At 41.0% G+C, this 16129-nt stretch overlaps 1 protein-coding gene across 11 annotated transcripts in view; it reads left to right on the top strand.

The window, feature by feature from the left end:
* The window catches only part of EML6 (EMAP like 6), a 90609-nt gene that overhangs the window by 22665 nt on the left and 51815 nt on the right, over positions 1-16129 (top strand). For all 11 annotated transcript variants that reach the window (XM_048297021.1, XM_048297030.1, XM_048297028.1 and 8 more), the window contains 5 exons: positions 3913-4072; positions 9506-9604; positions 10691-10759; positions 13287-13472; positions 15322-15457. In XM_048297021.1, coding sequence (XP_048152978.1) covers positions 3913-4072; positions 9506-9604; positions 10691-10759; positions 13287-13472; positions 15322-15457 — 650 coding nt within the window. The remainder of the gene's footprint in view (positions 1-3912; positions 4073-9505; positions 9605-10690; positions 10760-13286; positions 13473-15321; positions 15458-16129) is intronic.

The following is a 16129-nucleotide window of genomic DNA, read 5'->3' as shown; positions in this document are numbered from 1 at the left end:
GTGTCCTCCCAGGAGCAAGAGGAGGCAACAAAGGAGAAAATACCTGCTGGCACATAGTGGCTATTTTGGGACAGGCTTGGAGCTTCTTGGAAATGATGTTTCTTCAGAGATATTTTTGCTGCAGAGAAAAAAGCCTCAGAAAAATTGTTGTTGTCTAGTATGTCCATTGTTCAAGCGTAGCAGAGTCAGTGCCCTGAGTACTTCACAAGTTTCACCTAAATTCTGAGGAAAGACCTGCTGTGTTCTCTGTTCTACTAAACTGTGGGGTTTGTAGGTGGTTTTTAACAAGAACCATCAATTCTTTCATTGTGAAAAGAGACTTCCTGAGGAGAATTGATAGAGTACAGACACTATCTGCCTCTCCCAAAGTCTCCATTAGCATGATCTAGTGCTGTTACAGAAAACTGCAGAATTCTGTGAAGGTTTGTCTAAACAGGAAAGGTTATTCCAAATTTAAAACTGGATGGATTTGAAATAGAGATTAATTGATCAGTGTCTAACTATCTCGAGTTAGTTTAGATTAACATCAAATTTACATGCTGCTTTAAAGTGCAAAACATCCCAGCATGGAGGATGAATTATATTGTCAAGAGCAGGTGATTTCAACCAGTCTAGTGATTTTGTTCAGAACTGCAGGTGTTTGTTTCCTTTTCAAAAAGCACTTTCTTTTTTGTCAGGTGGGATGCTCTGGAAACCAGTTTTGGTTTGTATGAACAAAGAATCATTGATAGGATGGTTATAAAAAGATTCAAATGAATATGACATTTGAAATAGAAAACATAACTTAAAAAATTATGCACCAAAACTACAAAAGCAAATGTTCAGTTTTTGGCTGCTGCAGTGAAAAAGTGTTTTGCCTCTCTGATAAATAGGATAGTGCAGTGATAGATTTAAAAGACCCAGAGTAGTGAGATTTAAACCTCTATCTCTCATCTGATACACCCATTTCAAGGTCTCCATCAATTCCCTATGCCTGTATTAAAGATAACAGGAGTGCTTACTTTTTGCAGCATCAGGGAGCAATTATCTAATGCAAGTTAACTGCTGTGAGCCAAAATGCATTTTTACTTTGATTACTTTAGGCTTTCTTGATGTATTTCAGTATTTGGAGCCATAGAAAAGTCTAGTTTGGAAGGGGCCTTCAGACATCATCCAATCCAACTTTTTCTTGAGAGCACGGCCTTAGATTTGGTTGTTTGGGGTCCTGTCAAGCCAATTAAGTCCTGAACCATTTCCAGTGAGAGGAATTCTACCGCTTTTCTAGGCAACTATCCTGATCTTTAGTTTTTCTAGTGAAGAATGTTTTCCTTGTACCCAGACAATGTTTCCCTCAAAACAGCTGGTGTCTCTTTCCTTTGTCCTCTCCCTGTGCATCCATGTGAAAAGAGCATCTCCACCTTCTCTGTAACTGCTTTTGAGGCTTGAGCCACCTCTGAACTTTTCTACTTAATTCTACCTTGGAACTTCAGATTTGTACTCTGCTTACAAGTGTATGGAACCTGTTAGAGAAAGCCAATATAGACAGAAATACAGTGTAGACAAGAAGCAAATACTTTTAGTCCACTGGAATTCTAATGTATTATTTAAAAAAAAAAAATCTTGGAGTGGGATATTATTGCAACAGAAATTGCGGAGGTGGTGTGAATTTCCCATCTGGCAAGGCCCCCAGACCAGATGGATCCACTAATGACTTTTATAGAGCATTTCATCAGACCCTGCTGGAACACGAGTGTGGCATCTTTAATTATCCTAACTTAACACAGTTCCAGCCTTGGATGCTTAGATTCAGGCTTGTTGATCTTGGAAGGGAAGGAAAAGGAAATGTTCCCTGAAAGATCATCTTCCTAGCAGATGTTTTTATTAATGAGGTATAATGTTAAAATATTACCTGAGCTTTCTTAGCTCATCCTGAATGGATCATTTGCGTAAAAGAAGTGCCTGTGGATGCACTTAAAGAGCTTTTTTGCAGACACATCAGAGTGCTTTTGGAATTTACACAGGCACATTCAGCCAGGAATCCCATTGCTTTCTTTGCCTTCCCTGGAAGGAAAGGAATGAGCACTCCCAAAGAGTTGATCTCTGCCTCTTTCCCTCTGTGTGCACCTGCTCCTGTTGCTGTTCCCACAGAAAGAAGTTCTTGTGTGGGGAAGTGTCTGCCAGGGACAGTGGGCAGCACCAGCAGCAACTGCTGCTGCTTTGATCCCTTGTTTCCATCCCAGCTCCTTAGCATGAAGGAGTTTGTGTCCTTTTCCCTCAAACCTGGAAAACAGAGACATTTTCTTGGGAAATTTCTTCTGCTCACATTCCCCCCCCCCCCCTCCCCCCCTTAGATCTCGTCCTCCCTGTAGAAGGAATAGGAATTAACCCTGCAATAATTTGTTTTCTATACCATAAATTGCTGTTATTTGAATGCCTTGTCTCTTCTAATCATATTTTCATAACAATATAACAGTATTTCAGTGTTTTCCAGTGGTGCAAATAGTGATGCGGTTTCATTACAAATGGTCTAGTTGTGGGATGTTGGCTTAGAAAAGTTGAATAAATGCACCTTAACAGTTCAAAACACAGGCAATGAAGCTGACACCCATTTAAGGAGGCAGAGAAGGGCATGGAAATCTTACACCCTGAAGACAGCATGGGATCTCTGCAACAGAGATATTGTATAGGTACACTTACAATTTTTATAGTTGAACACACATCAAACGTGTAAGTCATACACAGGTATCAAACAGTCACCAAGAGTTGTTCTTGAAATTTGGCTTCATTTCCTTCCTCTAACCCACTGTTCTATCTGCCAAAAATAAGCTCTTGATTATCTAAGAGCCAGACTGAACGTGGGCAGGGGGTGTGCATCGGAAAGGCTGGTGGCGGGAGATGATGTCCTCAGCAGGGGTGGGAAATCAGATTGCTAATTTAGGTGCCAAAAATTGATATTATTCCCTAATTTTAGTTCCCCCACTGGCTGACTTCATGCATCAGAAAGGATAAAACAAATACCAGAGACATTCAGTACAGATGTGCTGATGTTTAGGAAATATGTTCCTGCTCTGAACCCAAGAGGAGGCTCTGGTGTGTGAGAACTGCTCTGAGCTAAATGGTGGCATGTGTGATTAAGTTCTCCTCTAGCAGTGAGAAGAGATCAGCCCAATTAATCTTTTTGTGCTAATATTGTTCTTTTTCCTTTAAATGCATATGTTTACAAAACTTTCTTAAGCTTTTTGATTAATTTTTCTTAATAATTAGTTTTATCTGCTCCTGGGATAGCAGAAGTACTCAGCTCCCCTCAGCCACCTGTTGAGTGCCAGTTTATTAATAGGATGTTTTTCCTTATTCCATGTGTAGCTCCCATGCTCAGCCATTGTTCAAATTTGTTTCCTGGGCAACTGTGTAAATCTGCCTTTGTATTCATATGACTTTGCAGAGGGGGGTTTATTATTATTTTCATATTTGAAGGGTTGTGAACAGAAATATGGTTTGATGCTGGTGAAACAATTTATTTCTGTGTCACCCTGAGATTGCTATGTTTAAACATATAAAGATGAAAGGATTTCTTGTGTGTATTTCTCATAGTGAACAATATTCATTATTGGGCTTCTGGTCCATATTTCAGAATATTTGAGCTGATGTGCAAAAGAGGAATAAATAGTAGAAAATCATCCATTATAAACCTGTGAAAGACTAATATCTAAGTCTGTGTGTTCAATCAGCTTATCAATCAAAAGTATTTAAAAATTCTCTGGTTATGCTTTTCCTTTTTCTAGTTAAAATATTATTACATGATAAATTGTACTCTGCACTCACCATGTCACTCTGCAAAACATTCTAAGTAAATACTGGAAGAGACTGAGTTTTGAAGACAGCTGCTGTGGTCATTCCCAAGGTGTGTTATAACTTGAAGTGTGTTGTTTGCAGCCTTGCAGTTCACCCGGATAAAACGCTGGTAGCCACAGGGCAGGTTGGGAAGGACCCCTACATTTGCATCTGGGATTCCTACCGTGTGCAGACCGTGTCTGTCCTGAAGGATGCGCACACGCACGGAGTTGCCTGCCTGGCCTTCGACTCGGACGGCCAGGTCAGTACAGCTCCTTCTCTGGGTTCTGAACTGAGCTGGATTTCTGGTTCTCAGAAAGATGCACGTTCCGTGTTTTGTGTTTCAGTAGCTGCAGTGCTGGAACTGCTGTTCCGATTTAATTGTGGTTGCAGTTCAAGGCCTAGGTTTGTATTGTAATTGTAATTGCAGTAGGAGGACTGCAAATGCAGCTCGTGCACAGGGGGTGCTTTTGGGACGAAATCACAGCTTGGCCTCTGAGTGGAGTGGAGGCATCAGGTGTTGGACAGGTATCCAGAGCAGAAATGCCCCTCTGTGGCTTAACTGCAGTGGCTTCACCATGTACTTGTTACCTGCTGTCCCAAGAAATCAGTTCCTGGCAAAGCCCTCACAACCCTGCAGCTTTTCTGGCAGAAGAGCTGCACTAATTTCACTGCTGGGAGAGTCTCCTTGGCTGGGGTGCACAGGCAATTTAATTGAATAATGGCATTAGGACACACAGTGTTGCATTGTACAATTGGGTTAGTCTAGATGATACCTTGAGACAAAATTTAAAGTATAACTAAATGGTGGGCTGTTCCCAGCTAAACACAAGGATTTTTTTCTCCCTGGCAGTATTAAAAGCTTTCAGTTTTGAGTGAAGTAGGAGGCAAACAGACCTAAAATTCACATATACCTGAGAAATACTTCACAGAGCTTTATAAATAAATATCTGGCTGTGCAATTTTGTCATTATTGATGACAACTTTGTCCTGGTGAGTATCTTGATGTAATAGTTGCTAAAGTATTTTTAGGAATGCTTAGATTAGCTGATACCAAAAACCTCAGACAAGAAAACCCTCAGATCAACAGAACAAAATTTCTAATGGTGTAATATTTTTTTTAAGATACTGTTCATTCAGAAATAAATGCTTTTCATTTTTCCCCTCATTTTTAACTTCGTGAGACTGGTGGTTAAACTTAAAGCTATTTAAGCACCTCATGGGAATGAAGACTCAGGAGCCCAGAGGGTGTTTGAGGTGGAGGCCTTCCTGAAGATCCTGCTGGGTGCTTGCTGTAATTAAAACCCAAACTCACTCCCGGGTTGACCTTGCAGAACAGTGACAATTCCCTTTCTGGAAGTGCTTGGGAAGTTGCAGTTTATTCTGGAAATAAAAAACTGCATTGAACACTTTTTTATCTGGAGAACAACCAGTGCTGGAGAACATGAATATGGATAATGCATCTTGGCTTTTGCTGCTCTTCCTGGCTTTGCAGGAGAAGCTGCTGCACTGAGCCAGAATTAAAGGGCATGGTAGGAAGTCTGTGAGTATTTGGAACTCAGAGCTGCTGGCAGTTCTGGTTTGTTATGCAGCATTCCCAAGGGAGCTGGTGTCTGTGACGGGGCAAAACAGGTTGTGCAGACACTGCTTGCACCTCCCAGTGCAAAGCTTTCCTTCTTTTATATGCAAAGGCTGTTAAAAGCCAGGGAAGATTTGCATTTCAGCCTCAAAACACAAATAAATGCAACAGTCAGGTATGGTGTAGATGCAATAAGAGCTGTATTCTTTTCACTGCTAACTCTGCCAGCTGTCCATTTCCTAAATAAAAGTACGCAGAAGCAAAGCCCGGGTGACTCTGCTGCATTCCCAGAGGGGATCTCCATGGATTCTGCTTGGCTCCTTGTGCGTTCCTGTGCGACTGCCGCGCCATGTGCAGGTCTCAAACACAGGGCCACACTACCTCTCTCTGAGCCAAGTTAATTGACTCTTATTGAACTAGAAACTCTGGGATATCTGTTCCTTTTGGATGAATTAGTTGGGAAATATTCCTCCTGGCCAGACTTGAGCTGACCCTGCACGGAGACAGCACAGTCATTCCTGCAAGTGCTTCCCTGGCATCGTGTTCCACGGGGTGGAGAACGCAGATCGGTGTGCACAGGCTTTGTTATTGTTTCTAATAAATGGAGATGATCAATACACATGGGAGAGCTTGAATGCTACCTTTGTTTTATATACCTTCAGTACAGCTTTTGGCGACAAGTAGGGTCAGAGTGAACTTCCTATTTTGTTTTACCTGTGTTTAATGCAGTCCTGATGGGAGCTGAATTTCTTGCAGAAGTGTTGCCGTTTAAAAATACATCGTTTAGCCTGGGCTTTTTCTGTCTGAGCAGGAGCTGCCATTTAGCAGGAGGGAAACCACTTTGTTCAAATGTTTAATGAGGAGTTGTCATTTTGCCTGCAATTAAAATGTCTTCAATCATGAGTTAACTAAAGTTTGTCCTTAAAAGTACTAACATCTCCCCTTCACAGAATTACCTACAAAGCAGGTGCCTCATACTGAAGTATTTTATCAGTACTACACAGTTCAATTTCTGCTCTGATTTATTTCAGATTAACCCTTTTTATGTGCTTTTAAAAATATTTTTTACTGGAGTGGGAAGGGCACTGCCATAGTTCATACACACCTCATGAAAAATTTAGAAATGCAACATTAGGCTTCTTTAGCCAGATCTTCCAAATCCATATAGATTCTTAAATAATTGTTTAATTTTGTGCCTGAACTACTTGGCAGATATTTTCTTCTGGTAGTTCTGTGAATTCTCTGAATAGAATTCAAATGCTCTTCCAGAAGGAGAACTAAAAGTGTGTTTCTACCAAAAAGGAAATTCAGCATTTATCACTTTTCTGCCGGCAGGAGACCTTCCTCAGCAGGCCTGTGTTAAAAGAAAATACAAAATACTTCTTAGTTTCCCATAGTGTTTTCACTGCTGATACCAAAGTCAGCAAGGGAATAAACTTTCTAACAAAATTTGAAGTTTTAAAAAGCAGCCATTCCGTATTCCAGCCCTGGACACAGTTGGAGGAGTGATTTTTTTCACTAATCACGACTCTGTGTCATGAAACTTTACAACAGGTCATTTATTCCATCCTGATCAGACATATTACAATGTATTTCCCAGCTAATACATAAACGCCATTTTCCCCAGAACTAATTTCCATGCCTCTGCCCCTTACTGGAGCTCCGTTTGTGGTCCTAGAGCTTTGTCTAAAGGGGTCTCTGGTGCTTGTACTCACTGAGAGCCCCCAATATTGTAATGACCTTGCCTTGAACTTCTCTTAGGGCGTGCATTGGATTTTCTTGTTTCACAACTGCCACAAAACCCGCTCAGGTTCCTCATTATCTGTTTATCCACTGGTTCCAGCTACCTTTAGTATCCTGTGGGTCTTTTATATGCTTTTATCTAGTTGGCTAGTTAGTTGTTACACTCTATTTTGCAGTTTCAAGGGAATGGAGCATTTCTATCCTCCCATGTTGTCTGTCAAGTCCCCCCTTCTCTTGAGACTGTCTCTTTCAGACAAGTCTCAATACTTCATGTTCCAGCACAAAGTGTTGCAACAACTGTAGCATTGAATTAAATTGCTTTCCAAAATCAAAGGAGTATAATTGGAGATTGTCCTGCACTCCCTGGATGGAAAATGGTCTCTTGGCCCTAACTCCTCTTCGTGGTTGTTGCCAAGTACCCTGCGGGGAGACATTAATAGTGCTTGGAAATAGGAACCTTTAGGAAGCCACTTATAGGCATTGTCTCCACATATAAAATAGGTCCCATTCCCAATACCGAAGGTCTGATTTCCTATTTCCCACTGTTGGCCTGCTGATGGATGCAGGGCTCAGATGTGTGATTCTTCTGTGTCCTCAGTGCCATTGGGCCAGTGGAGTTTCTCAGTGGCCCTGCAGCTGGGAGTGGTGTGACACTGACCAGCTCCAGCACCCTAAGTTCTATGGACATTTTGAGTAATGTTAAAGCACAGAACTCCATCCACACTGTGAGTTCTAGCTATAACAGGGTTACGTTTCTTAAGGGGAAATATTATTAAATCCTGCAAAAACTATCATTTTATTTCTTTGTTCCACTGTACAAACTTCTTTAACTCTCCCCTCACAACTCTGTTACGAGTCAGAGCCCATTGACAGAGTTCTACCCTCCCCCCCCATAGGGTGAACCCTCCAAGGGAACCTTGTTCCTCCCAACAATATTTGAGAACATATCCAGACTGCCTCATGAAAACATTCTGTTCCTCTAGGAGCAGCTCATTTCCTCTCTCTGTATTTTGATTCCAGTGGAAGGAGACTGGACTCAGACGAATTTGTGGTATAAGTCTGTAAATAGTTTTTTCTGGTGGTGAGGGGTCTCGAGTAGGGTCTTTTGGATGGTTTTTGTTTTGTTGTTTTCATTAGCACCACATTGCTTAGTGCGTTTTCTGGTGGGACGGTGATTAAGTTCTGCATTATTCACTAGGCAGGTATTGCATTGGGATAATGCCTGTTGTCAGCTCCCATTAAACCCAAGTCCCAAAACATCTTTTCATTCCTCTAAATCAGGAAACTGTAACTGTTAAGACAGCAGAGGGTGTGTGAACCTACTGCACTTGATGCGGAGGCTGTTGAGGGGCTCTCCCAAAAGGGAAAATGTGCACTGTGGATTTACACTCAGGAATGGGATGAAAAGGCCTTGAGTACCTGCTCTCTGAATTATTGCTACAGGATGAAAACTGGAGCCTTCTGTTCCGCTCTGAACAGTTATTTTCTCTCTCTGTTATATGGTTGTTAAGGGCTTTATTGCATTAGATGTTTTTTCTAATACAGCATGTCAGAGGAGTTTCTGGTAATGACACTTGTTTTCTTTGGTGGCTCAGTCCTTTTCTGTTATCACAGACAGCTCCAGATTTTAAACAATTTGCTTACTCAAAGTTTGAGCCCATTTTTCATGGAATTCACGTTAAGTTGGACAAAATGAGGACAGTCACTGGAAGGGAAAAGACCTACAACTTCCGTAGTAATTGCTGATCTTCTGGGTATGTCAGAGGTGGATGCACTCTGCTTTTTCCCTTCCAGATTTCCCCCTCCATTTTATTCTGTTCTTTTTATTTCTTGCATTATTGAGATTGAAAAGTGTTAAAGTTAGGTTCTTTTAATTGATGACCAAGAAAACTTGAATTTAGCTTGGTTATTAATGAATTAGTTATTTTAACTGGTGATTTGATACACCAAGCTATATAAAAGGTAATTATTAAAAGTACATCCAGTTCTGGTTCTAAAGCTCAACAAAATGAGCATAATGAACAAAGCAGTAGTTGGAAATAGTGAAAGCTTTTATTTCCCTTTCACTTTTATTATCAGATTAATAAATCAAAGTGCTAGAGAGGTGTGCACCTGAACCTCAGATATTTCAGGGTAAGAATTTCGCTTGGAACATTGGTAGCCTGAAATCAATAACCTGACCTTTTAGAGATGAGACATTTCAGTGCTCTCTCCAGTGAGTAAATGTTGAGTGTGAATGTCTTTGCCTTTGGAATGTGGTTCAAACCCAGGTCATGTGTGGGAAAATCCATTTGTGCACATAATCCTGGGATCTACAGCAAAGTGATTTGGGGTTGATTTCCTGTTAACTGGATTGTTGTTGTTTTTCCTCAGCGTTTGGCTTCTGTGGGACTGGATGCCAAAAACACAGTGTGTATTTGGGACTGGAAGAGGGGAAAGCTCCTGGCGACAGCTACAGGCCATTCTGACAGGGTAATTGTATGGAAGCATTCCTGGATTTTGTCTGGGAGCTGCATGGGTGTTTTAAAAGTAATTTTTTGATTGTGTTAGGTTAATGCAAAGGCAATTTTGGTCATTCTACCTGGCTTGTAAAATACTGGACAAGATATTTATTCCTTCTCATTGTGCCAGACCCAGCACAAGGCACTGTTAGTAAGCCTAGAGAGGAAATATGTTGTACCTACACACTGAGTAGGGTGATCTGTAGGTCTTCATATGAGATGTGAAATGGGAGCTCAATGGCCAAAGATCATCTTGTCTCTGAGTATGTCAAAAAGACAATTTATTCTGAGGGAAAATTTACTTATATCCCTTTCACTTTTCCTTAAGACAGTTGCCTGTAGAAGAAACTTAATTGGGATAAATATTTCTTTTATATCTGTTAGCTTCAGGTAAAGGATCATAACTTAAATAAAGATGTGAACTGACCGGGTTTGAATTTAGAATGTTATTCAGGATTAGGGAATGTTGTACCGGGTTTAGCATAAGCAAAATACCTGCCTGACATATTTAAAAGCACATGGATGCATACATTAAAGTACATTGCCATGTTCCCAATACAAAAAGCATCTTAGTCCTTGTTCAGATTTTCTCTTCCGGAACTGATTCACTTCCCAGTTTTGCATGTGTGGAAGTTTTGCTGCTGGCCTCAGTAGGTACAAGATCAGGTTCTGAATTAGCAGAATTCTCCAGGACAGGCAAGAAGTACTAAAATCTTAGTCCCAGTTGACTTTCCCACCCAGAGAAAGGAGCTTTTGCACAGAAGAGGGAGTGGAAAGAATGCCTGTGTAAGTATTGTTATTCATTAACATCTTGGAGCTGGAATGGATTGGCAGTGTGGAGTCAGGGATGAAGTGTGTTGACAGAACTCTGTGAGGAACCCTCCATATTTGCCTTGACCTTTGATTACAAAGAGTTCCAAATTTACCTGAAGAGTGCTCTTTCACTTGTAGTAATACGTTTCAACAGAAATTATGGCTAAGCACTGGTAAAAGCAAGCTGAACCTAGATGCCGTTACTGTATAGGTTAAAATATCAGCTTAATGTATTTCTTAACAGATATTTGATATTTCCTGGGATCAATATCAGCCAAACAGGATTGTCAGCTGTGGAGTAAAACACATAAAGGTAAAGAGCTTTCATTATTTACTTGGAAAAAGTACTTGCACAAAAAAATCTGGGTTCTTACCTGATGAGGACTTGAAATATAGGACTGTTTATATTTTTCTTTCTTTACGCTGTGAACATTTTGCAAAATGTTTTGTTTGAAGCCAGTTGAGACATTCAGCAGTGCCTGAGCTGCAGATTCCCTGAACAAGAAAGTCGGGAAGATCCTTTGGTGTAATTTTCATTCATTATATACTTACAATTTTGGGTCTTCTGCCCTCTCCATTCCACCCTAATGGTCTCAGCCTTTAGGGGTTTCCCTCTTCCAGCATCACAAAGGGTCCCTGAGCAGCTGTAGGAGGAATAAAGATACAAAGTATGAACAGAATGACCTGCTCTTGGGCTTCTCATGGAACACCACTGAGAAATGTGCAGGGCCTGCAGAGAGAAAACTCTGGTGCCCCACTATTTGCTCCCTCTAAGTCACCCTTTATGGAAGTGTTTTAAATGTAAACCTAATATATATCAGATGTTTAGGGTAAAACATTCTCATGCCTGTGGAAAGCTTAGAAACAAATCCTTGTTTGCCAATATCCCCTTCAGGTTTCTATTTTTCTCCAGTCTCCTCAAAAACATTCCTAACAGATGGCAATTATTTCACATGACTGGGGTGGGAAGAGCTTTAACTAGAAGTTTAGGAAACCAGTTAATATCTCTAGTTCTGGTTCCTGAGAAGCTCGTGCCCTTAAACCACCACTGCTTTCAACTGTGGGTGGTTTTGGCAGCACTGATACCATCTGTTGTGTTCCACAAGCTGTTTTCCAAAACCTGTCTTTGGCACCTGTCTTCTGTTTAAAATGGCCATAATCACCCTGAACACAGAGAATACCAGGCACTGTAGATACACAGAGATAAAGGAATGCCAACAAATAGGAAAAATGCAGCATGGAGGGGAAGTGACTCCTTGTTTCCCTCCAGTGGTGCTCCAGCAGAGGCCTGAACTTGCTGTTCAGTACAAAGTGGCGGGAATGTGATAATAACAGCTCTGAAGGAATAGTATCACTGTGAGAATTGGGACTAATGCTTAGGAATTGTGCTGTTTATGCCTTTAGCAATCCAGTTCTGCTGGCTCATTTGGCTGAGCAGGGATTAGAAGCTGAGGTAAAGCCCAGGAGCAAAGGAATCTCACACTGAGCTCAGGATCCTCCCTCCACCCTTCTAACACTGCTGCCTGCTCTCCCACCCTTCGTCAGCTGACCAGAAGGGAGGAGAGTTTAGGTTTTACTCACAGAATGAGAGCCCTGGGGGCAGTATTCCCTCTGCCTTCTAAATTGGCTGATGTTAAGAGGCAAAGGGAAAATTTAATTGAATTAACAATAGAGAAGGAGCTGAAATAAAAAACCTTGATCCAAGGATTTTCTGGAATAAAGAATTTTAGAAAAATACCTAAAAATCTGGCTGTAGGCAAATGAATAGAAATGGGAATAGATGGATGTGATAAATCCGTGTCAGACACATCATTATTCCTGTCCAGTCTCTGCCAGTGTCCATTGGATGGAAGAGCAGGGATGGCTCCACTGACAGACTGTGCTGTGCTGCACCCCAGGGATTTGCTGTTCTGTATCTGCACGTGTCTAGAATGTCCTGGTGCTGACAGGACTGGAGATTTCAGCAATTCTCTTGCTATCTCTCATTGATAGTCTCTTTATTCTGCCTTCCCCAGAAGGTCTGGTCCTTGAGGGACAACTGAGTACACAAACTGTCCTCTCTGCTTGTTTATTTAAATCAAAAAAAGCTCTCTTATTCAGAAACAAACATCTGATATTTCTAGCTCTCCTCCAAAGACAACCTTCTGAGACAAGCTGTTTTCTTCACTTTTTTCCTCCTCCCTAGTCAGTCTTAGATTCCTCTTTGCAGAATGTTGATGACTTCTGTGTGGCAGCTGAGCAAGTCCCCATTCCACCCTTGGGAACCTGTTACTCTGGGAGTCAGGGAGCTGTCTCATGTACGAGCGTTTGCAGTCCCTGTGGAACAGATGGTTTCTCTGTAACTGTGACTATATTTGAGGGACAGAACTCTTCCAGTGCACTGGGGAAGGGCAGAAATGTCTGCTCCAGCACGCAGGTGGTGTAAGATAAAGCATTTTATCACTTCAGTGCTGTAGCTGTGTTTTGCAGAAAAGAAAAATGGGATTTTCTTGGGTTTAAAAACATGCACTTGTCTGGACAGCATTTCCCAGCAAAACCTGATGAAGGACAGTGAGAGAATGAGAAGGGGCAGTGTGGCTATATTGAGGCAGCATTGAACCTCACCCTCTTGAGCAGTTTGATCATTTGGTTTGGGTTTAGATGTACTACGTTTGCCTGGATATTTCCTTGGTAAATGGGCAGGCTTTGGAGTGGTGGGTGTTCTGATAGCACCAAAGGAATCACTTCAGTGCTTGCCCAGGCACTGCTCTGTCAGGATGTGTGTCTGAGATCTGCACATTAATGTGAAAAACCAGAAATTCTGCAGAAACTTCTCCTGATCTGCCATTTACATTTCACAGTTTTGGACATTGTGTGGAAATGCCCTGACAGCAAAGAGAGGAATATTTGGTAAAACAGGAGATCTCCAAACAATCCTGTGTTTAGCCTGCGCTAAAGAAGACATCACCTACTCCGGGGCTTTAAATGGAGACATCTATGTTTGGAAAGGGCTCAACTTGGTCCGCACAATTCAAGGAGCACACAGTGTAAGTGGTGCTTTCATGTCTGTTTGATAAGGAACTGTTCATTGAATTGAAAAACTTCCTGAAGGCTTAGCTACAAAGATTTCCTTCCATTTCGGGTCAGAAGGATGTCTGAGGCTGTTCAGCAATTAAGAACTTAGATGCAATGTTGTACGTGTTGCCAACAGATGCTGAGCTGATAGTGCCAGAACTGTTGATATTTATAGCCTCCATCTAACCAAATAAACCAAATGTCAGATGAAGTCTCTAAATCTAAAGTTTCACAGATTGAGTAGCTTCGGTTATTATCGGTTTACTTAAAAATAATTGGGAAGCAGATTATCTGGGCTTAAATAGAATTTTACTATTATTATAGTATTACTAAAATTCCCAACACTGGAGTCTGACTCTTCAGAAGAGCTTCAGTGTGGAGCAAACCTGTTGAATCTGTGAGTTTGCATTCCAGCCATACTCCAGAGACAGTTTACTCCAATTGCTTTCATAACACACACCCACAAACCACCACCCCCAGTCTGGAGCTCTCATAATTACAGAGTGAAAGGGGGATGTACAGGGTTGTGTTAGATTTCTAACCACTCCAATGTAATTAATTTGCCTCTGTTGTTGCTACAATAAAGACACAGTAGGACTTCCTTGTCTTATTTCAGATGTATTTGAGAACTGCTCCTATTTGGAATATGACTATGCGTAATGGCATCCCGGTGTGGGGTTTTTGGAAAAAAAGGAAGCAAGACAATTTTCTTAAGGAGAGTGATATGACTTCTAACACTTGTCACTATAGTTTTGTTCTAGGAAGAGCACTGCAAAAATAACGTGTTTTTTCTGACCTCCCCAGACTGGTTATGGTGACAGTTCATTAGGATTCAAAGGAGATCTAAGTGTTCAGCAGAGTTCTGGTTATTTGTAGAAGTAGCCCCTAATTTATGAAAGCAAAGAGACTGGAGTCAGTGAGACATCTTACCTGAGGAACTACTGTGAAACTGCAGCTGCAATAACACAGGAATGCCTTCGGCAAGCAATAACGCCCTGCAGTATATTAGCAGAAATTTATTTAGATTCATTAGAATGATTAAATACAATCACTCTGTATACAATGTGATAAATTATGGAGTTTGCCATGGCTGATATGCAATCTCTTGCCCAATTTCTAATCTCTATGTAATTAATATTTAGAAATATTAATCTATTAAGACATTGCACAAGGCCACTTTGAAAATGGAGGTTTTCTCTCCATTGTATTTATCTCCATGCAGTTCAACCTATCTCTTAACCAAGGTTTTCCTGATAAAATACTGACTCAGCAGGCATTCCTTGAGCTATTCCAAGGTGGTTCAGCACAGTCACTAATCATGAGGCATTTTCAAAACAAAGGAGAAACTCAAACTGTAATAAAACCTTGTTTTCAACAAAGAGAATGAATTGACACTCTTTCAGTTCCTGTCAGATTCCAAACGATGTCTGAGCTGAATTCATGAAAGAATGTCTCAGTCACCTCTGCTCCTGTAAGAATATTTGTATTGCTTGTTTGCTTGGTTTTGTTTATCCCGGGTAACTCTTTATTTTAAGTGCTCCATTAGTTATTCAGTTGTCCTTGTCATAATATTAACAAACCCAAATTTGAAGTTCTGCAGATAGGCTGTATCACTGCTATTTGCACAAAGGTTTCTACATAAACCACTCAAGTGGAGCACTTGAAATAAAAGCTGTGTTTGCTGGTTTGCTTTCTGGATGGGCAACACTTTTGTGCCCAGCAGTTTCTGGCCTTTAACAAGAGTCTGTTTGAAAACGTTTGCTTTGTGTGTTTAAATTTGTTGTGAAGACCTTTAAAACTTGGGATGCTGTTGGTTGACAGGCTGGAATTTTTAGTATGTATGCTTGTGAGGAAGGCTTTGCCACTGGAGGGAGAGATGGCTGCATTCGGTTGTGGGACACCGAGTTCAAACCAATTACTAAAATTGATCTCAGGGAGACTGAACAAGGATACAAAGGTAATGAGCTGTTCCTTTAATGGTTTTTCACACATCTGGATAATGGATTGTGACAGCATTTAATGTGAAGTATAAATGTCTCTGCATACTGCTGATTTTTTTACTTAATGACTGTACTTATTTTTGGATCTGTGTTCCCTTCCCTCTCTGACAATTCTGTAACCTGTGGAGTGTTCCTTGATTCATGGTATAAACACAGGGATCCAGTCACTGCTCCCCACCATGCAAATGCAAGAAGATAAGTGAGAACTAATTAAACACTTTAAGATGGGAGAATGAAGTTAGCCAGACCTTAATTAATTAATTACTTGCAATTCATTTAACTAATTGAGATTTCTGGAGCCCGATACTCCCAGGTGCTGACCATCTGAACACTCCACTCATGCATTTGGAATGGTAGCACTTGGCAGATTTGTTAGAGAGAATGTTATTAAATTGGTGATAATTACATTTGTTGAATCTAATCCTGCTTCCTGTGAGCTCAGTCATCACTTTATTTTATAATTTGAAGCACTTACAATCTCACAGATCACAATGCATGCGTTATCAAGGGTGTAGTGTTCCCTCATGGAATTTAGCCCTCAAAAAGTTGTCCAAGACACCCAAGCAGCAGTCCCTGTGCTCTGCACTCCTGGCGTTACGTAGGTTTTGCAGCTTGAATCATAATGAATT

The sequence above is a fragment of the Corvus hawaiiensis genome, chromosome 3 (assembly GCF_020740725.1).
Source record: "Corvus hawaiiensis isolate bCorHaw1 chromosome 3, bCorHaw1.pri.cur, whole genome shotgun sequence".
Taxonomy (NCBI): Eukaryota; Metazoa; Chordata; class Aves; order Passeriformes; family Corvidae; genus Corvus; species Corvus hawaiiensis.
Note: the sequence above shows the minus strand (reverse complement) of the source record. Positions and strands in the feature narration are given on the sequence as shown.